The following is a 22,106-nucleotide window of genomic DNA, read 5'->3' as shown; positions in this document are numbered from 1 at the left end:
GGTGGAATGACTCTGAGTTTGTGGCTAAGCAAAGGAATAAGTATTTAAAAGAAAACAAATACTTGCCCTACTGGAAAAGTCCAACAATAGCGGTGTAGGCAGTTCTGTCCAGATGCTTGCTATTGCTTTTCTTTGTGTAACGACCTTCAGAAATTGATAAGTTCAGTTTAATTCTTATTTCTATGAGGTAACTGGTTTACAGCTTCATTTCTCTGAAGACTAGAAACCTCTTTGTCACTTCCAGTCTTAAGTATACTTGATTCTCTTTCCTCCCTTGACCAGTTCACGACAGCTGTTTGCTTTTGTGACTACACTGTTCTTTACTTGAAATGCCTGTTTTGTAACTGATTTTCACCTAGCAGACCTTTGTGCTTTTAGGACAGAAATTTGCTCCTCTTAGTATTTCTAGAGACACAGTTAGCTGGCTTTATTTTGCATCATGTAAAGAATACTTGAATTCTTGAATCATATAATGAATACTTGAATCAGAAGTATTTTTGCTTAATAAAATATTGTACAAATTAGGAAATCTCTTTAGTTCCTATAGCTTCCTAGTACCATTGCTTCTGCATATTGTATGAGGCTTATTACCTTGTGGGAAGAGTTTTGTAGTTAAAAAAGGAAAAGATTTTTTTGAAGAAAAAGCAACAGTGAAAAAATTCTTATTGTTAGCCTTTTGTCATTTTGATTTTTGTTTCCAAATGTTGTTCCAGTATATCCTACATGTTTAGGGTTTTTTATAAAATTAAAAAGGTCAATAAAATACAGAAACTGTGTTTTCCTATTCACATGCAGGTGTGCTTTCATTAGTAAGACTACAGTAAATTTGAAATGAGACTTTTAAAAATGACTAATCATGTAATATTTTTACTAATGGGTATGATTATTAAACTTGTAAAATGTTTGTCCTGTAACTATTGTTTTAGTGTTCTGCAGAGTTTCAAATTTGCATATAAACAAACATGCACATAAGCAACATTTCAGTTCTGGGAAGGAAAAAGATTTCAGATTCAGTCTTCTTTTACAATATTTTCAGATGTTTGCTTCATATTTCTATATTCCCTTTCTTATATTTACTACTTTCTTTCATTTTCTCATGCACTGCAAGAGCAAATTAATTGTGAATATCTAACCAGGTCTATGGCTTCCATTTGGACAATGGATACTAGAGGTCAGATACAGAAATCTACAGATAATGACTTGGTTGTTGGTAGTAAACAGGTCCTGTTTTGATACAAACCATTGCTCAGGGTGATATTTGCAGATGAGAACATTAAAGTGGCTTTGCTGAACTGAAGCATCAGGAGACACTTTCAGTTCTTAAGAGATAACACTGAACAGGTTAAAATCATGACTATAAAAGTATTTCACGTATCCATTTGTTTGAAATTAAGTGCTAAACAGAATGGTTGCAAAAGCTATACCCCAGTGCAATGTTTTTATTTCAAACCTTGCAGATTTAGCATAGATATTTCAGAGAGCAGTGATGCGAATCTGTATCCCATGGAACCGGCAACAGATTTAGAATTTCAGTAAAGCGTGTTTCTATAGCTTCTTTAGAAAAAAAGTAATGCATTTGTTAGATGCATCATATTCAAGTTGCTACATAATGAATTACATATTTCCATTTGTTTATCTTCATACTTAGTGGTCAAATACAGATGGAGATGGCTTCCCTTGGTCAGGTATGTTAATGAGTGTATTATTACAAAATATTTTTGTGGGGAAAGACAGGAAATGAGCCAACAATTTCATCAATTAATAATCTACCAAGTAGGGAAGGGACAAAGCTAGTAGGCTGGAGGACAGAACTCATTTTTCTTTAGCATATTTATAGAATTGTTTGTGTGGGGTTTTTTTTATCTGTATGCATAAAATTTTTCTGGGTTTATCAGTTACTTTTTCATTGTAGTTTCCCTGCTCCTGTGTGTAATTGTCATGTATGCCAGTTCAGTTATGCATCCTTGTCTACCCCCCCATCTCCCTCTTCTGGTTTAAGAAAACAGTGCATTCATTAAGAATAACCACAAAATATTTTGTGAAATAACAATTAGTGTTTTTCCAGAGTACTGTCCTGTAGTTACAGATACTATCTGAAGTATATTTTTTGAGTTTTACAGAGTGATATATGCAGCTTATTATTTTTTCAGTATGCTGACTGGTGGACTGGTATTCTTTATGAAGTAGTTTTAGATTTATATTATCTATCTGTTAGCACTGGAACTGTAATTATATAGTATCTGCTTACTTCTTTGTTTGCTTTTCAACACAGTATTTGTAAGAAATATTTTCAGGTAATGTTTTGCAAAAAAAAAAATAGTTCTATTTCCAGTGGTACACAGTCTGAAGAGTTATTTATCTTACAGAGAGAAAATGCTGAAGAGGAACTAGAATTTCAGAGGAGGAGGGAGTTGATTATGGAGAAAGCAAAGCCTGAAGCGAGAACTTGTGAACACAGTGACAAATGGTCACTGAGTCAGGTATGGAGGTGTCTAGATGCAATAAATGTGGAAACATTTGGCATGGATCTTTGCATTCTGTCAATTTATGTGTGGGGATAATGGGTTTAGGCCCATTTGGGGGGTTGGTCTGGCTTTGTTGTTTTTTTGCCTTACCATGAATCTCAAGGTTTGACTGTAAATGGAAAGGTGATTAAGACTTATCTCTTAGGAAGGAACTGATATAATACAATTAATAAAAGTATTTTTGCCCAATATAAAGTATAGTAGCTGCAGTGGTTGCATTCCCCTGGAAAAAAATGTCACCTCAAAGTTATATCTTCGAGAAAATAAAATACCTGATTCCTCTTCTGCCCTCACCCCAAAATATTCTTGTAGTTATATAAACTTCCAGCTTCTAATTAGCAGCAGTATTTTTATTGTGTTTAATATTACAAGCATACTGTTTATAGGTTGAGATGATAGTTTTAAAGTTTCAAAAATATTTTAAGATTTCTGTACGTTGTAATGATCCAGAAATAAAGAACTGCAAAAAACCCTAATTTAAATATTTGAGGAATATATTATTACTTCAGAACCTGCTATATAAGAATTTTTGTGACTGCTCTTGCAAGAAGATTGTGAGAACAAAATTACAGAACATGCTGTTTATATTGGTAGTGCATTAATGTGATCTATTGTATTTTGGTTTTTGTTGATGCCTTTCAAATACTTTTATGTGTCATCATCTTTACTGTCAACTATTCCTACGATAACCTTGTAACTTTGTTAATCTGAATTTTGTCTTTGCTTTTTCTTTAAAATGTCAAAAAAATTGAGTTGGTTAATCACATTTGTATCGTACATTGGGTTTACCACATTTTATTTGGAACAGTTCTTATTGCTTGTTGAGATGAACAGATAAAGCTAATTCAGTGTCAAAGTATGTGTGGTCTCTGTAGTTTAATGAACTGTTTAGCAAGGATACACCACTGAAGAAAAGTCTTTCTAAACACCTGTGGGGCCTGATATGAATTGTATTATGCAGGTGAAAGTACTGGGCACATTCTGTGACATGGAAACACTTCCTGCAGGACCAAGTTTTTAATCATACTGTGTTCTTTGCAGTACAGTAAGCACTTGTGTTGCTGCTTATGTTACTAAATGAATTCAATTCAGCATAAATTCAAAATTCTGGCTAGCACAGAAGTGCTCAAGCATGCAAGTCCCCAGGTAGAGCTGGCTGGGATCAGATGAGTAAGATTTCTTTCTGTTTATTCTAGGTAATACAGTGGTTGAGATAATGTTATGAAAGATGGCTAAAGGTGAAGAATTTTTTTTAAGCTTGAAAAGTGGCCAAGAAAGGTTATGAAGCAAAATGGGTGTGTAATCTTCCTTCCCATCTTGCTGGCTTTTGGAAAACTCTGTGATTCTTGGGACCTAGTGTTCCAAGTGCTCTCTTTTATCTTATCTACATTTTTTATCTATTAAAAAAACTTTTGTCCTAAGGAAATTGTTTTGAATTGAATTATAATTTACTTATGCCAGCTGTGTTTCTGCTAAGTTATGATTGAAGCTGAATTAATGATATTATTTCATATTTGTTAATGTGATGTACATGTTTCCAATATAACTGTGACAGAAGTGGTAACAAAAGGTATGTTATATTGCAGTTATAAAATTAATTGCTTATGGAATACTTCTCAAATCTGTATTAAAAATGTATATTTACATACTAAACTTTGGTGGTAGTTTAATTAAAAAATATGTGAAACAAAATTGTTTGCTGCATTTTAACCAACAGACATTAAAATCTTACAAATACAGTTATAAACCCTTAGTATTGAAGCTAAAAAGTTAATGACAAATCTGTGTGAATAATTTCCACATTTTTTTAAAGTGTTGCTTGGCTAACAATAGTATTTATTATTTATGCAAATTAATGGTTTCAGTGAAAAAAAGAATTGGGTATTAATATATATCTGACTATCATGAGTAAAATGCCCCATTGTGTTGTATCACTAATATAGTTTCTGAAATAGTTTTTCTTTTTTTTTTATCTTTCCAAACATGCAGAATGATCTAATTGTTTGGAATACAAGTGGACAAACCTCTCACAATGAGGTAAGATGCTAGTGCCATTTGTTTGTCTCTCATATATTTTATATGAGTGTTTCATATACTAAATGAAATGTAACTGAATATCACAGAACATATGACTGAACTCATCAGAAATGGATATGGGGCTTGTTTGACCTGTGGTTCATTCTTGTCATCTTAAGGATTTACTAGCATATTAAAATACACTTTCTGATAAGCTTATTTCTGAGTTATGTAGTTTAGTATAAAACATTTGTTATTTTAATATTTTCTCCATTCTGACACATTTTCTTTTTTTAATTTTTTTTTTGTTTTTAATTCTTCCTTGTTTGTCAGAAACTCATCTTTTCCAGGAGAGGAATAGGGCACAATAAAAAAGGGAGATTGTCAAAGTTTGAGGCTATATTGTAATTCAGATTATGGTGGAGTTGTAGCATGCAGAAACTTTTGCATTTTACATAGTCAGATATTCTGACTGAGATATTCTGGATGTTACTCTTATTTTGATTTATGTTCTTGAATTACACAGAATAAGGATAAAAGTCCAGCAATGTCTCCTACTACAAACACCACAATCCCTTTTGGCCTGAAGCCACGATCAGGTAATGTGGGAAAGAAAATTGACCAACTTGTGTGTACTGGTTTGGGGTTTCTTTACATCTGTGTTTTTATTAGATGTCTCTATTTTTTTCCCTTAAGAAGGCAACAGTGTAACATTTTCTGTACAATAGTCAGAAGATCAGAACATTTTAAAGTTTTATAGGTTTGAATCAAGATTAAATTTGTAAGATGTATTTGGCATATTATATATGGATCAATTTTCATCCCTTACTAATAAATTAGATTTTTTATAAAATTATATGTGTATACATTAAAAAATATGTGTTTGTATCTAATGATATGTATTTTATATGTATATACATATTTATCATCTGTGCTACATACTAATTGAAATAAAAGTTTTGCTTGATTTGTATGTAGTGATAGAGTTGAGATTTTGTTGAATAATGTATCTGAATAATTGTTTGGAAGACACTTATACATTGCTCTGAAAATTGTTCCCTGCATTGAGTCTTTCAGTATTTATACTTGTGTAAAGATCAAGCATTATGAGAAGATCAGGTCTTTACTTCATCGAGTTGAATGAATTTGCAATACACTAAATCTGGGTAACCAGCAGTCTTTGTGACAAACAGCAGTTTATTTAAAAGCAAACAAAACAACCAAAAAGCAAACAACAAAAACCCCCCAAACATATATATGTATTTGAGAGCTTGGATAACAACTTCCTTTAAAAACATGATTAACTCAGTCTCTGTTCTGAGGTAGTCAGTATTGTTAAGTCATCTCACATCTCCTCTAAAGAGTAACTATAGATTTTTCAGTATGTTTCAGCATCCTAAGACTGTAGTTCTGATTTCTTGCATTCACCACAAATGCTTTTAAGCAAGTGCTCTTAAACCACTACAAGCTTGTAGTTTCCATAACAAAATACCTTGACAACAATGGCAGCAATTTAGCTTTTTGAACGTTTATGAAATTGTACCCATAGATTTGGTGGGGGGTTTTGTGTTTTGGAGGGGGGTTAAGTGTTAAAAGGCAAGGAAAATGGTACTGAACCAACCTTTTTTATGAAGGAAGATACTCTTAAGTTTCTCATGTAGTTATGATACACAGTTTGACAGATCTGTTCAGTTGCGTTTCTTAGATTGTTGGAATGTTAAACTCTAGCTCAATTTTTTTTCCCGATGATTTAGAGATGATGTTATTTCCATATATATCTAAATTATGAAAGTACAAAAATGATGAGCAAATGGGTCTTTTCAGGATTTGTTGAAAATGAAACATTGAGTAATACTGCATAGTCCAGTGGCAACATTGCAATGACACTGTTAGGAGAAGATGTGTGAAAGCAAACAGGCCTGTGCCATGTTGCTGCTTTCATGGGATGTGGCCTGTGTTCTGAGCCACCAGTAAAATCTGCTGCAGGGACTGGAAGCAGCTTTGTTGGAGAGTATGCAAGACCATGACTTCTTGTTAGTTTAATGTGCGCTTCCACATCTTGGTTATATCAGTGTGCCAAGATTTCCTGTGATCTAGGAAAGTTTTTCAGCTTAGTTTGTAGTTTATTCTAATAGCTTTTTTTCATTTAAGTTCTTCATGGCCTTAGGTGAAGTGTTAAAACTCACTGGAAATGCAAGTTCTAATGAAGTTAAGTAGTTTTAATGAGTTTTAAGTACTTAACTTTATTAGAGCTTACATTTGAATTAGTTGCTTCTATAAATCTTTAAAAACCATGTACAAGATTAAAAGAACATTGAAGTGTTCTAACTAAAATGCGTACATCATGCTCTGTGGAAAAAATAGTGGCAAATTTTCAATGAAAATATATGCAGCCATATTTTTTCAGGAATTTGAGAGTTTATTTTCACTGTGTTTATTGTCATCTATTTTAAATGAATGTTGCTTTCTGCTTGACTTTCCCCCATCCTCATCATTTCGTAATGATTTATGTCTCTTGGAAAGGTGAAAATAAACTGTTCTATGACTGGTAAGGATTCCAGTTTTTTTGAAGTACACACACAACTAGAATTGTGTCCAGAGGATAAACCACAGTGGCTTAAACTTCTGTGTTAGTACATACTGATATGTGTTCAGGACTGAAGGTCCTTTTATTTTTCATTTTAAAACTAGGCAAAACATTGGGAAAATTCATATCTGATGGCTGACAGAAAGAACCCTAAGTACCCAAAGAAAAAGTTTTGAAAGGTAATGAATGTGTTTAGATTTCTTGACAGATTCTTTTCAAGGGTCAGATGTTTACATAGAATGTAAAAGAGAGAGCCTTTTTTTAATTTTTCAAGTTATTTCCTCCCGTATTTTAAATACTTTCATAGAGTGTGGACTTTTCAAATTCACATTAATTTTGAAAACCTTAAAAAATATTATTGAAAAGAAACAATAATTACCAGTTTTCTTAGAACCATAGTTTACTCTTGGGAAGTGCTTTTGGTCCTTGAAAAGGAACCATTTGAAATAGCTAATAAATTTGAAATCTTCCTCCTTCATTCATCAATTGATTAAAATGTTCAGAATGATTGAAATTGAGAGTTGCCAAGGTCTTGCCACAGTATCTTTAATATACCAGACCTTCCAGTCTGAACAGATACTAATACATCTTGCAATCAAGAATATTTTTTGCTTTTGTTCTGTGCCATTTTTAGGTCACTGTTTTCCCTACTTTCTGCTGAGCAAGGTGACAGCAACACAGACAAACAAATTTGTACTGTCAGAGATTGAAACAAGCACTGACAAACCTCAAAGTCATAAAGCAGTTTATATTCTGAAGTGAGAAGTTGTTCCCTTGCAACTGTTTATGTAGCATATTCTTAATTGTGAATCTAGTGTCTTCAGCTTTGGGAGCTTGTAGAGGATTTGAAGCACAATGTTAGTATCTGTGGTGGACATGCTTGTATTTCAAGTTTGTTGGAACACATAAAAGTCATTAAAACTTGACAGTATTTTCCCTCATTTGAGTGCTAGTTACTGTTTTTCTAATATCTGGATATTTATTCTTTCCATTTGTTTTCTTCTCTAACTGCATTATCTGTGTACTTTGGAAAATAGTGAGAATCCTGATTGCCAGCATAATTGAAGACTGTTTGTCATTTGCCATAAATCTGTGTTCTGTTACCGGTGTTGACTTTACTCAGAGCAATAAATTCTGATTCAGAGTCAAGGCTTTTATGAGGCTATTATGTAAAATCTATGGGTACTCTTTCTTAAAACTTGTTTGTAAACAAGTTGTATGAAGTGCTGTGGTTACAATGATCTTGCTAAGCTTAACAGGCTTAACTGCACATATAATGTATGATTTGCAAATACTAACATTTAACTCTTCATTCTTTTTATCCTGCACCATCTTTCATTCTTTTCTCAAAATTTATGCATTTTGTATTAATCACCTTTGAATTACATCTTTGTCATTACCATACAATCCTAATGCCATATATGAAATGCTGCTGCCCACTTTTATCCCACCTCCGGTCCTTATACCCCCCATGGCTGGACTGGTTATCACTCCCCTCCAACAGACCCATCCCTCAGTTTTCCTCCTATCTCCTTCAACACACTTACACAGGCACAAACATGGGACAACTTTAGCTACAGTATCCCATCTGAAGGAGACAGTGACAATGGTAGGTGTTCCATATATAATTTACTTAATTTTGTGTTTTCAGAAACATGAATATATGGCAAATGCCCCATGTGGCTAAGGATGAAAGACACTACTCTTTAGGGAATGTCTATAAGACTAAATACCTCAGAGGATGCATGTTAATTTACTGTAGAATATGTAGTGTTGAAAGTAAATGAGTGAAGAGTGTCACTGTTTTCAAGTCTGGCAAAACAACTTTTCACATACACTCCAAGAACTATTTTTAGTGTAGGTTTATTTGCTTGCATTACTTTCAAGAGTTTATAAAAGTTGTACTCAAACAGCAGTTTATTTTGCTACCCTTCTTTAACATTTTTTTTTTGTGGATACTGACTATTAAAATATCCTACTCCCATCTGCATTTATTGATGCAGGTGCATAACTAACTTAACTAGAAGAAGAATATCTGAAGAAACAAAGCTGAAAAAATCAGCTAAGCAAAAATAGTGATTTCTGTCCAAAAGAAACTGTTAATACACTGTCAAACTTATGTTCATAGTGAAAATCAGGTACATTAGAGGACTTTTGTTGCTGCTGCTTTTGTTTTCTTTTTCTCCAGGGTCTTATTGCCGTGGTATGTAAAGTCATGGCACTAATATGCAAGTGGACCATGTTTGGGCTATCAGGATCTTATACTGCATCAATAGTCAAATGTCAGATGAAAGAAATAGAACCTAGACAATTAAACCCATTGTAAATATTCGATAGGCAGATGTTTTGGGTTTGTTTTGGTTTTTGTTTTTGGTTTTTTTTTTTAAAGTATGACTGTTTTTTCCAGGTGCCCTAAATTAGAAGTGTTTAGAAGGTAATGAAACTGTTGAAAGTTTCAGATTGAAATCAAGACCACAAATATTGAATGATAAATGCCAACATTTAGTTTACTGTTAAGGAAACTTTCCTGTCTGACCATTCAGATGCCACTCTGAAAGTCACACTTGTACCACCCCAGACTTAAAGTGCTTTAAGGACTGAAACTCCTTCACAGCAGGCGTTTCGTTCTTAGTTCAGTTCATTAGTTGACAATATTTGCTATTTGCCACAGCGTTCTTGAATATAAAACCATAAAAGACAGCGTGTGTAAGGAATCAACTCCATAAAGGAAATAAGTGTGGAATATAAGAATTGATACTGGGAAGTTGAAGAACTTAAATTAGTATGATGATACGACACTAACTTGACATTTTGCTGATGAATATTCTAACAGAGAAACCTTGAGGTGGTTCTATTAGTGCAGCATTTGATCTCTGTTAATCTACATTTGTTACTGGTTTACTCTTCTAAATGAAAGGAGTAACACAGACTAGCTTGTGCATTTGGAACAGATAGATACCTCCTGTCATTCACATCTTAAACCAAATGCAAATATTACCTTGGGAAGTTACAACAGAAAATGACTTTTACAACTACATTTTTTTTAATTGGGGTTATTGCCTTTCTGTTATTTAAATTTAGAGTGAATAAATCAATCAAAGAGAAATATAGCTATAAACTTTTGACCTGACTTCATCTCTGCAGGTCATTAGTCCAACCTTCTTTTTGTCACTTAGTTTTAGAGTCAGGTTAAATCATTTTGTGGTTTACCTGAAGGATAATGTTGTCAGACTAAGTACTCAGGACACTAAATTCCTTTATGTGCACTTAATAGTGCACCTTTGTGCATTGGAACTCAGTACAGAAATGAAAATTTTCACAAGAAAGCTTGTCCTTGCCTGTGGTATGTTGAATATGTATTGTGTTATTAACTATTACACATCTAACTTGTTGAAACTTGTACAAAATACTTCTTAAAAAAATTATTGAAACAAGCACTACAGAATAATATGGTTTGGCCATGGGTTCAAAAAGCAGAAACTCACTCTTCAAAAGAGTAAAAAATAGACATTCAGGTGTGTGTGTGAGGTATGGGCTCCCCTTGCTGGAAAATACGTGTAGTGCTGAGAAGCAAGCAACATTCAGGACTGCCAAAACTTCCTGTATTAGAACATTTGTCTTTAAATTCAGTGTATAATGGAAACCTTTACAGCTAATGCTTTCGAGTGTGGGTTTTTTAAGTTTTGGGTTTTAATTGATTAAGCTTATTTTATTGAGAAACTTCTAATAGTAACTTCTCACTGCCTGGGATTAACCTGATTTTTTCCTTGTGGATGAATGTATGTCTCCTTCAAGAATGGAAATGACAAAGTAATGCTGATAGTTTTTGGTAACAGACAGTTGTAGTCTGAAATTGGAAGGAAGTGGGTCTTGGAACATTCATACTGACTTTGCAAAGGCTTAAGCAAGGGCAGCTGTGGCCAAACTGAATGAAGACCGTAATAATATTCTGATTCTGTGAAAATAGAACGTAATTCTGAACTAATGCTTTTGTAGAGAATCATTTGAAATGTTGCTACTGATGATAAAGCTACAGTGGCTTTTAAATACCACTTAAACATGTTATTACTCTGCAAGCATTTCATGTAGATGTATTTCATCCATCAGAGCCAGCAAAGCTCAAATTATTAGAGTTGTACAGTGAACTAGAAAATCTTAGAAATTGCAACAGCAGTTTTTAATAAATGTGATAGGAGATTTTTATTTCACCCCTGAAAAATTTAGGAGCAGTCTCTAATAAATTATTACAGAGTTGCTTATACAGAAACTTTAACACAGTACAATCCTGGAGTTTAATAGAAGGCTGCACTTGGAATAGTTTCTGCACTTTGAAAACTTGGGATTTGATTTTTTTTGTTGTTATTGTGGCCATACTAAACTGTATACTTTATTAAATAACATTTTATATATTTTTCACCATATATAAGTCTTTTAACAGCCTTTGTATGTTTGGGTATGTGCAGTCACAGTTATATGTAGCCTCTCTACAAAATGTTAGGGAACACAGGTCTGTTGATACACTGTACTTTGGATATAGAATTCAATTCCAAGCGTGCAGTTTGCCGTCTACACGGGCAAAGATTAAACATCAGTACAAGTGTGGACCTCTTGCATCTGTAGGCATGGCTCTGCTAGTCTCGTGCTAAGTGTGGGAGGTCAGCACAATGGAAGTCTTTATTTATGATGTGTGCACCTGCGTGTAGATCCTTCTGAATGGTGACACTGGTGAAGACGTGTAGTCCACTTGGAGAAGGGAACTGAGCTGCAGTCACTGTCTGTAGTTCTCAGTCCAGCACATTTTCTACAGGACACACTCCCACTCTGCCAGTGGGATTTCTGGTGACATCAAAAAGAATAGTTTACTAAGATAAAACTGTAATATTTAGGTGTTTATTTAAAAGGAGCTTCGTTTAACAAATAGCCTTTAATATGGCATTCCAGAAATTACTGATTTAACAGATGTAGCAATTTTCAATTGCCTGAGAAAAGTTTAAACTATGATTGTGATTGCACCCATGTGTACCTTTCCTACAGTTAAGAGTAATTAATCTTTTTTCACTCCTCTAGTAGGTGCTATTAGCAGTTCTTACACTTCCAATTGATGTGCCTTTTAGGAAACAAAAGGCTCCTCTCTTCTGTCCCATTACTTATGGACCTAGAAATTCAATAATGGCATTAAATTAACAAAATCGAGACTGTGCAGTAGCTGTATATAAAACCAGAGGTTTCTAGGCTTTGTGCTTTCCACACCATTAATTGGTACTCAGGGTTTCATGTTGCATTCAGGAGAGAGGCGTCAAAATAGTGATACAAAGCACTTCTTTCTTTCAAGTAGTATAATTTTCCATAATAATCTAGTTGGCCTATAATTTGAATGGCAAACATGCGACAGTTGCATTTTCTGAAACAAAATGGCAAAGTGGCAAACAGGTGACGGTTGCATTTTGACCGTACATCTTGTTCTTCCAAACTGCTCAAAACAGTCATTGACCACAAAAATGGAAGTGTAGAGGTGCATATGTGCGGAAATGTCATGTAATTATTTCAAGGAACTATATGTGGGCAAAGTGATAAAGTTGACAGGATTGGTGGGAAGCAGTACTGCAAAGACTTTGTGCACTGTAACATTTGCTATACAGCGTTTTAATGTAGGTAGAGTTACTGAATGGCTAAGTCTGCCTACATTAATCTTTGTTTGCTGAGTGGTGGGGTTTTTTATTGGTTTGTTTTTTTTTTAGCATAACCTTATCTAGTAAACATTTTGTTCTGTGTAGGAAACTTGTCACAGCTTGTTACACAATTCAGCGTCTTGTAGGAGAGAGTTCTACTTAAAAGAATAGGAGGTGTTTCCTGCCATGTTAAGATAGAGAGTTTTGTACAGACCAGACTCTCTAAGGGACAGTGCTGATGCTTAATCTTATGATAAAACTTGCCCATTGAGATTAAGATTTGGTTCAGAAATTATCCACTCCATTGATGGCGTAGGAAGCTGTCCAGAGCAATATCCAAAAAATACCATTCATGATTGTAATCCGAGATCAGATTTTACTGTCCTCCTGAGGACAAACAAATTTTCTAACAGTTTTTGCTGGAGGTAGTGCCTAAGGATTTTGCTTCATTTAGAAATAAATAAATCAAAGTATTCGTTCTTAAACTAAAATCTCTCTTTCTAAAAATTGTAGTGTTCTTAAGACCACAAAGAAATTTGGAATCAATAGACCCACAATTTACAATTCGAAGGAAAATGGAGCAGATGAGAGAAGAGAGAGAGCTTGTGGAACAGCTACGTGAGGTATGTGGGTATTGGTAGAATTAATTTATGCTGATGGAATGTCTTTTTTAAGGTTTCTTTTTGGAAAGTTGCCTAAGTAGGAGAATGTAAGGAAGGTTAAATGAGGCAATATTGCTTCTGCAAATTACACTGGTGAGACTGTTCCTGAAGTGCTTTATCACAATCAGATGTCTGTACTTCAGGAAAGGTTTTGTAAAAATGACATACAGTTAAACAGCATGCCTTGCACTGGTGGAATTAACCATTTATTTAATCAGAAAGGATGAAGTGATCACTTAAGAGAGAGGTCTAGAAACTGTTTCCAAACAGCTGGAGAAATCTTCAGTTTTACAAGTAAAAGACATGAAATCTGTTAGTTAAAGCTGAAAACAGATAACTAATGCTTGCAACAGCTTTCTTAAAAATTAAATGAATATTCCATCAATTGAAGATTTGAATACAGAAGGTGGTTTCCTGATACATTGTTTTGAATATAGAAGCTAGAACCTGATGCGAAAATGGCTGCATGTTGTTGCACAGAGTCTGTCTTACACACCTGATACCTTGGTAGCAGTTGTTTGTGTGACACCTATTTATGCATTAAAAAAAAAGATGACAGCCTTTGCCACAAGGAATGTCATGACCCTGAACCTGTCAAGGTTTCCAGTTATGTTGCATCAGCAACAGAATAGATGGTATAATTGCACTCCTAAATGCAGTGCAAATCCTGAAACTGTAGGTGCTTTTGACATCACAACTGGATTACAAGATTATTTGTTCTTATCTCATTAGCTTCATGGAATGGCTAATTGCAAAATTATGAACTTATTTTAAATAACATGTCTTCTATTATTTAATTTTAAAGCAGGAGGGTTCATTTTTTTCTCTTTACCAAATACTGTTTAAAAGGCAGGATTTTAATGTAGAACTATACAGACTTATATTTTCATTGTCTTACCTCAGGCCCTCACCTACTTTAAGTATGAATTAATCTTACTTTGTCTTGCTCATTTTTTCTAACAGAAAAGATCTTGTTGAAGACTTAATGTAGTTGATGCAATGTAGTAGATTATGAATTCTAAACTTGAATGATGCCAGAAGGACAAAATGCAGGAATTAGATGAGACAGACTTACTGGTAATGGAGAAGAAAGTGGAAGTAGCAGTAATAAACTGCAGTAGGATGTAGTTATTCTGAGCCTAGTCTATTCAGCAGCATCAGTGCAGCTTTTTACATTTATTTTAAACGTTACCACAAATATGTAGCAAGTCTCCAAGTAATTGTTTCTAAAAATAATCATAAATAATGTCCTCAGTGTTCCTGCCTTGTGTATTAGTTCAGTTAATCCTCACAGTGAAAAGTAGAACAAGGTTATTCACCATATCAGGCATGATTATGGACATGTAATAAGGACCTCTCTACACAGTATTCATATTAGATATTACCAGTAGTATTGGTTTAATGTATTATTGACCTTTCAGCTCCATGCACTATCCTTCTTTGCCCTTACCCTGAAACGTTGTGTATGGAATAAAAGTTATTTTGTTTCTTGTTAGATGTTTAATTACAAGTCAAGGAGAACATATAAGTCAGTAAGTTTATTTATACTTTATTCAATAGATATAACCATTAGTATATTTTGCTTTTTAATTGTTTCATGGTAAGTTAGCATTTAGAGATTACACAGAACTTGTAGCCTTAACCAAGTTGTGTGCTAAACAAGAAGGAACAACTAGTACATTACTCAGGCTCCTTATTTAGAAATCTAAATGCACATTTACCTTTAGCTCAACCACTTCACCCAAGACACATATTGTGAGAACATTGGTGTTCCTTTCATACATTCCTCTCATTTCTGTAGAATGAGTGTGTTTTTGCAAAAATTGTTCCATCTCATAAAATATTTTACTTCAGAGACATATTTAGTTTTCTTCCATATGATTTTGTCCATTTGATCCATGGTCACTTCAGACAGTTGTCATCTCAAGAGTGATTTACAATTGAGCAGTACAGTCTAGCAAGAAATACTGGTTGATTTTTGTCACTCGAAAGGTAAACATACAGTACTTTTGACATGCTAAATGGAACAAATTGTCTGATGTTGTAGTGTGGATGATTTTTGAAAAAGAGAACACTTCTTCAGTGGTGACAAAATTGAAAGAAACTGCTTTTAGTCTTCAATTTTATTTAAATCTAGTCTTAAACCCTGAACTCCAGCACAAAATGGCATTGAAATGGAATTGTAGGTGCTCATAAAAAAGTCTCACAACAGACAAATCAGTGTTTTAAGGAAGTTTCTAGTTCATCAGTTTATATAAATCTGTTTGTAATAGTTTTGAAAAAGTCTCAAAGTGTATTCTTTTATCAACTTATATAGCGAAAATGTTTTCTAATTTATGAATTAAACCAAGGTGGAAACAAACATTACATTAGTGAACATGATGCACTCTTCCTTTTGGCACTTGAAACCTACATGTGAATACTTGGGTAATGTGGTTAGAAAAACTGGGAAAATATAGTGAAACCCCAGAGTGCATTCAGGGCAGACTATTTCTTGGTGAGGCCACCCAAACAAGGGATGTGTAAGGGAAAACCAAAGAGCTGAATTTCTTTAACTTGGATTTCTTGCTTAAAGTGCTGAGAAGATCATATGACTGTCCCCAGCTGCCTGAAGGGTAGTAAAAGAGAAAATAAAGCCCAGCTTTTCAAAGATGAACAGTGAAACAATGAGAGACAGTTGTACAAATTGCAGAAAAAGAAATTTCAAGTAGCTATAAGGAGATATCCAAAGCTTAACTAGCCGAGGGTCCGGTGTCGCTACAAATTTCTTAGAGCAGGGAACCTTCAGAAATCCCTTCCAGCCTACTTTCTCCTTTGATTCTAAAAAGAATTATCTATTCATAGATATTCATATTCAACCAGTATAGGTTGAGGTAATGTGTTAATAGAGAGTAATGATATTAAAGAGGTTCAACTAGGAATAAGAAATAGCTATTTAAAGATAATGGAAGTAATTATTTCTAAGTATAGAGTTAGAATGTTTTCAGGATTGGAACACAATTCAGAAAACTCATCATATATAACAATCTTATTGTGGATTGTTGGGCTTTTTTTTTTTTTATTTCTCAAATATTTTCAAAAATATTTTATTTTCCAATATCAAATTCTTTTCATTGAATCTTCCATTTTACTTAACAGATATCCAAAAATTCTCTTTTGCCTCTGAATGTTTTGCCTTGCCTTACCTGTTCTACTGATCACTCTTATGCTTCCTAAGTAATTTTTAGGCTACTAGAGAAAGATCACTTTTTACTCTCTACTTGTACAGTCATTAGCACAATGTTGTTCTGGTTCAATGTGCTGGTGAAAAAGAAATTCAAGATTGATAAATAGAATGGTAATGGGGGAATGGTTAAAGAAAGGAGCCACATGTAGTGCAGTCACATATCTAATTGCGTGCAAATGTGTTTTTATACATTTTCTATACAGGAATTGTGTTTCTTGATAAATCAAAACTCCAAAAGTGGCTATGTGTCTACAGCACAGGAGATGAAGATATATATTCCCTTTTTTCCCCCTTGATCCATTTCTATGTCAAAGTGTACATGCCTTCTTCATTTGCAGAACATAGAAACAAGACTAAAGATTTGTTTGCCTGAAGACCTGGGGTCAGCTCTGATGGATGGTGTTGTTCTCTGCCATTTAGTAAATCACGTTCGCCCTCGGTCTGTAGGAAGTATTCATGTACCTTCACCAGCAGTAGTAAGTTGCATGTTTCTTGCTGCATTGAAATGTTTTATCAATTAATGTTTTATTGCTCAATGATATTTGGTTACATGAGCCAGGTTGCTGTTCAGTGAACGTTCTTTGCTGTTAGGGGCAACATTTACATTACTGCAAATTCAAATGTTCGTTAATTTTTGTGTATTATATATACATATATAAAAGGTGTGTGTATGTGCGTGTGAATAAAATTATCCTACCTTTCTCTGATCTAGAAACAAGATCACATATTTTCATAATAGCCTTTTTGTTCAGAACAGTATGAAAATCTGTGATTATAAGTTTTTATTCTAAAAAAACAAATTTTAAAAAGAAAATTAGCCCCTTGTTTGTTGATTGAAAAAATATGAGATTAACTTTAGCAGTGTCTGGCTTAGCAGATGCCATGTTACTAAAACACTTAAAGCACATATTAGCGTATTCTTCCTGTTGAGTTAAATGTACAGATGATTCTTTTTACCTGCAGACAGAATTGAATAAAAACTTGCATTGTAGTGATTTATTATTGGCTTGCCCAAATCTAAGGACCTGAGTATTTCAGGACATAAAATCAATGTAATCTCTGTGTGCACTTCTTGAAACTTAGTTTCCCTAGTGCTTTCTCTGTTTATGTCTTTTTCTTGGACAGATCATTGTTCCAGATTTCTGATAACAGTCTGGTTCTGAAGAGGTTTTGTGTATTTTCAGACTGCCTTTTTTCTTTTTAATGTTCACGTTAGTAAAAATTTGCCAGATACTCGATTCTGAGAATACCATGTGGATTTGAGGCAATCTGTAAGAACTTCCAAGAAGACAGATTTAAGGAAAAGATATTTTCTCCGGTGGTCTAGGGGAGTTTCGTTTGCTGTTACTTGATTTAAAATAATTTCTATCTTTGATAAAACTATGACATTGCCAAAATATGCAAACTTTAATTTCTGGGACAAAAACTTAAGTTGTCTTGCCACTTTTTTAGAACAAATATCTTGTGGTGTTTTCTGTAACAAAAAACGCATCTTTTAAATTTGTTTTCATTTTGTTTCAAGTTCATATTGATTATTTTCTTTTGTTTGAAATAGCCTTCTAATTACTTTAGCCTAGAAAATTAGTTCTTTAAAGTCCTTGCTACTAGGAGGGTATTCAGGAACTACAAGTGTTTCGCATCTTGCATTGAAGAAGTAAAATAGCAAGGAGTTTGCATTTGGTTTTTCTTTAGTCACATGATATTTCTGTAAGTATTTGGTGAATAGTCCTGAGTAAGACAAATTATGGAAATATTTGAGATTCTACTGTAACAGGAAATTTATTTTTCAGAGACACTAAAATTGTGTATAATTACTATAAATTTGTGAGTACACAAAAAATTCAAAAGGAGTGAGCCTGATAATTAGTTAAATCTGTTCTCCATGATGGACATTAAAATCCTTCATCACTTTATTTGCTGTCCAGAAAATAAATGTTGTCTGTTACAAATCTTTATAATAGGCATGTTTTAGAACCTCACAAGCTGGATGTGAACAATTGGAGATCTAAATGTGCTGGTGACTTTAAGAGCTAAGTAAAAGCACATGGCATCCACAATTTATGTGCTCTCTATTTGTAGGCATGATGCTTTTAGAGTTGATGCTGAGCAGAAATTGCTCAATTTGCAGAAGTGTTGAGCAGAATTTTATGCATTGTTATCAGGAGAAATTTGGAAATGGAGCATCAGTACAAGAATAATGCAATAGGTAAATTGACTAAATGAATGTTTTTGACTTCTTTTGCCATAGACTATTTTTTTTGTTTTGCAGCCTAAACTTAGCATGGCCAAATGCAGGAGAAATGTGGAAAACTTTTTGGATGCATGTAGAAAACTGGGGATACCAGAGGTAATTTAATTAAGTCTGTCATTTCTAGATGTTAAAAAATCCAAACATTAATTACTTTAAAGCTGAAGGATAACTTTATGAACCACAGGTTTTCATCAATAAAGATGCTTTTTTTAAAAAAATTGGTCTAAATGTGATTTAATACTACTTTAGTGCATTTAAGTTGCTCATGTCATAGCACTTAAAAATTGCAAATTTTGTCTTAAATTAGTAATTCAGTATTGTCTCTAATACCTCCTTGTCTTTGCCATGGAAAGTAAGTAAGGAATTGTGATAATTAGATAACATGTAATTAGCCAAAAGCTTGCTAATTATTTTCATTGCACAACATTACTGCATTTTTCCTCGTGCTTTTAGAATATGAACTTCATTAATTTTTTTATTTTCCTTTTTTTTTATAATATTTCCTTTTTTTACAGTATTGGGTAGTCTATGCATTGTAAAAGTGACTAATAACACTCATCTCTTGTACCGAAACATTTCTACAGTGATTTGAAGAAAAGCATTGTGTGTTAGATATGGAAAGTACATATGTATAAGGTTCTATGATACAGGTATAAATGTTTCAGGAGTTGGAAATAGGGAAATTGCAGTGTTTGATATTTTCTGCTTTTCATTTAAGAATGGCAGCATTCATCATGTAATTTATTCTCATCTTTATAACTAAAAAATGCTGGAGTTCCGTTGGGAACATTTCAAAGACTCCCTTATGGTCTAGAAGAACCTATTAAGTAAAAGTTAATTTCAAAAATGTGACCTCAAAAGAAGGTAAAAGTATTATACAAGGTCATTTTAATTTGAACACAGGAAAATTGCATTATGTATTTTCACTGTTGCCTACATATGACAGTATAATGAAGTCAGTTCTTTTTAGTCTGTTTCAAGAATACTGAAATGAAAGAATATTTTGTGTGATCTCCCCCACCATCCCCTTGGGGAGCAGATGGTAATGAAAAGATTTCACATTAGGAAAGAATTCCAATTTGAATTTTTTATGTTTTTTCTGTATTTTAGAACTTGATTTGGAGGACAGCAAAAGTAACAGATAATTTTTGCTATTTGTAGGAATTTTGAGGGGGAGACTTTATCTTACAGTTCCAATGAATCGTTCATCATAAATTTAATATGTCAATTCAGTGTAATGGCTGGGTCTCTTAAGCTGTAATAGTTCATTTAGTTCCTGTAATTATGTAATTTATTATGTTAGAATGATTTCATGTTAAAGATAAAATTTCACTTCAAAGAAGATCCAGATCTCAGTGTTGTGGACTTGTAGACATGGAGTGTTTGTTAAGCTGCCCCAAAGCTCAGTGTCTTCTGATGCATCATAAGTCATCAGTGAATTAGAATCAGATATTTCTGTCGATAGCCTATTGGGAAAGAAAAGGCCAAGAGCTGGTTTCATTGCCGTCATGAGATCTTTCAGAAATGGAAATAGAACAGAAATATTTACAAAGTTCCTTACAGAGCCATATTACAGATGGGTAAGCTAAGCCTTTACGAGTTTTTTTAATTTTCAATTTCTATAAGTAAGCTTTCTGGAGAAACACCTTTTTGATTTTTTTTTTTAATAGATATTTTCATATATATATTTATTATCCCTCTTTTTTATTGCTTCCATTGAAATTAGTGTTGAATGTTTTAGGATTTTCAAAAAATTTTATTAAAATGTATTTGTTGAAGAGTTGCACAGAAGCTTAAGCTCAAGGCCACATCTCACCAGTCTGATTTATGAACTAACTGTCCTTATGAATCTAAATAAGCATTAAGTTCTCTTGAAGGGAAAAACTCATTCACTTAAACACTAAATGAATGGCTTGCAATTGTAAATTTAAAAGAGGTTTTAAGTACTCTAAGCATGTTCTTTTTTGTTAGCTATTGGTAATTTGCATAAGTATATATTTGCTGTAGATTTTGAAAATACATTATGATTTGGAACTAGCTGGTAGATGCTAAAACTTTGCTGTGTGTTGGAGGGACATGTATTAGAAATGCAAAGTTGTGTAATAGTGAGTATGACAGCTGTCAAAGTTTTTAAAGAACTACAGATGGCGTGCTTAATGCTGCTTTTGATTGATGAGTTGTATGTTGCCTCACTCTCTCTGGAGAAACAAGTAAAAGGAGTTCAGTGAATTATTACTTTTTTTTTAAAACAAGCATCTTATATGGAAAAGTGATAAGTTCCACTTTTGGTCCTAATACCATAGATATTGGGCTTTTTGGTGATACTTGTGTCCATGTTTAGTTCCTGAGAATTAACTTGAAATTCTGTTGCACGGGTTTTTAAAGGATTTAGAATTGTCATGATTCATGTTGGTTTCTTTTCAGTTATTTAAAGAATAGAGTACATACTATTTCCTGAACTCCACAGGTTTGGAATAATACCCGTTAGTCTTGTAAAATGAAAACAAGAAAATAGCTAAGTAATTACTATGCTGTGCTGATGTGCATGGTCTCTTACTTCTGTGGTTTTCAGCATTCAGTTCTTGGGTTAAAATTGCTTTGCCCAGAATGATTGTGGGAAACTTCATACAAGTTTCGAAAAATGCAATTGGTGTCTAAATATGTCCCACTGAGTATCAGACATTGTCATCTTGACCAAAGAACCACAAATACAAAACTCAGGAACGTGAGTGTCTCTTTATAATGATGTGGTATGTAGATGATTCTGAAAACCATTACCTGTCAGATGAGAATTTCAGTACAATGAGGGACATGTTGAAATTGCTTTCTGTTAATGACCATATGATGCTCCTGATTGCATGCAGAAAGGTTGTGCTGGATCCTACACAAAAGGAATATTTTCAGTGTATGGTTCTGACCCATAATAAACTAAATAGCAAGGCCCTGGCTGCACTGGCAGCCTATCAAAAGTGTGAGAATTGAAAGGCAGTCAAGTTGTGTCCAGTTTTGGCACTAACCTTTACTGTAGCACCTTATCAGAGATCCTTGTAGATCATTTTTTGAGACAAACCAACATTTTCGTTTGATGAGAAAGGAATGGTGTCAGTTAAGTATCTGAAAGCCTGAAGATTGAGAAAATATCTGCTGTGTCCCTCAGGAGATATATGACA

The 22,106-nt window shown here is 33.6% G+C and overlaps 1 protein-coding gene across 7 annotated transcripts in view; it reads left to right on the top strand.

Annotated features, from left to right (window-relative positions):
* LRCH1 (leucine rich repeats and calponin homology domain containing 1) overlaps positions 1–22,106 on the top strand; it is a 114,016-nt gene that overhangs the window by 74,616 nt on the left and 17,294 nt on the right. For 4 of the 7 annotated variants that reach the window (XR_007902980.1, XM_051778696.1, XM_051778693.1 and 1 more), the window contains 8 exons: positions 1,649–1,685; positions 2,367–2,480; positions 4,515–4,562; positions 5,068–5,140; positions 8,633–8,737; positions 13,311–13,420; positions 17,024–17,161; positions 18,955–19,032. Coding sequence is in view for 6 of the 7 variants with exons in the window: in XM_051778696.1 (XP_051634656.1) it covers positions 1,649–1,685; positions 2,367–2,480; positions 4,515–4,562; positions 5,068–5,140; positions 8,633–8,737; positions 13,311–13,420; positions 17,024–17,161; positions 18,955–19,032 (703 nt within the window). In the remaining variant the exon portion in view is untranslated. The remainder of the gene's footprint in view (positions 1–1,648; positions 1,686–2,366; positions 2,481–4,514; positions 4,563–5,067; positions 5,141–8,632; positions 8,738–13,310; positions 13,421–17,023; positions 17,162–18,954; positions 19,033–22,106) is intronic. The other 3 variants (XM_051778700.1, XM_051778697.1, XM_051778698.1) reach the window with 1 other exon arrangement.

Source organism: Manacus candei, unplaced genomic scaffold, assembly GCF_025592945.1.
Source record: "Manacus candei isolate 608988 ecotype Guabito, Panama unplaced genomic scaffold, ASM2559294v1 h1tg000014l, whole genome shotgun sequence".
Classification (NCBI taxonomy): domain Eukaryota; kingdom Metazoa; phylum Chordata; class Aves; order Passeriformes; family Pipridae; genus Manacus; species Manacus candei.
The sequence above is the reverse complement of the archived record's forward strand: the minus strand, read 5'-3'. Positions and strand labels throughout refer to the sequence as shown.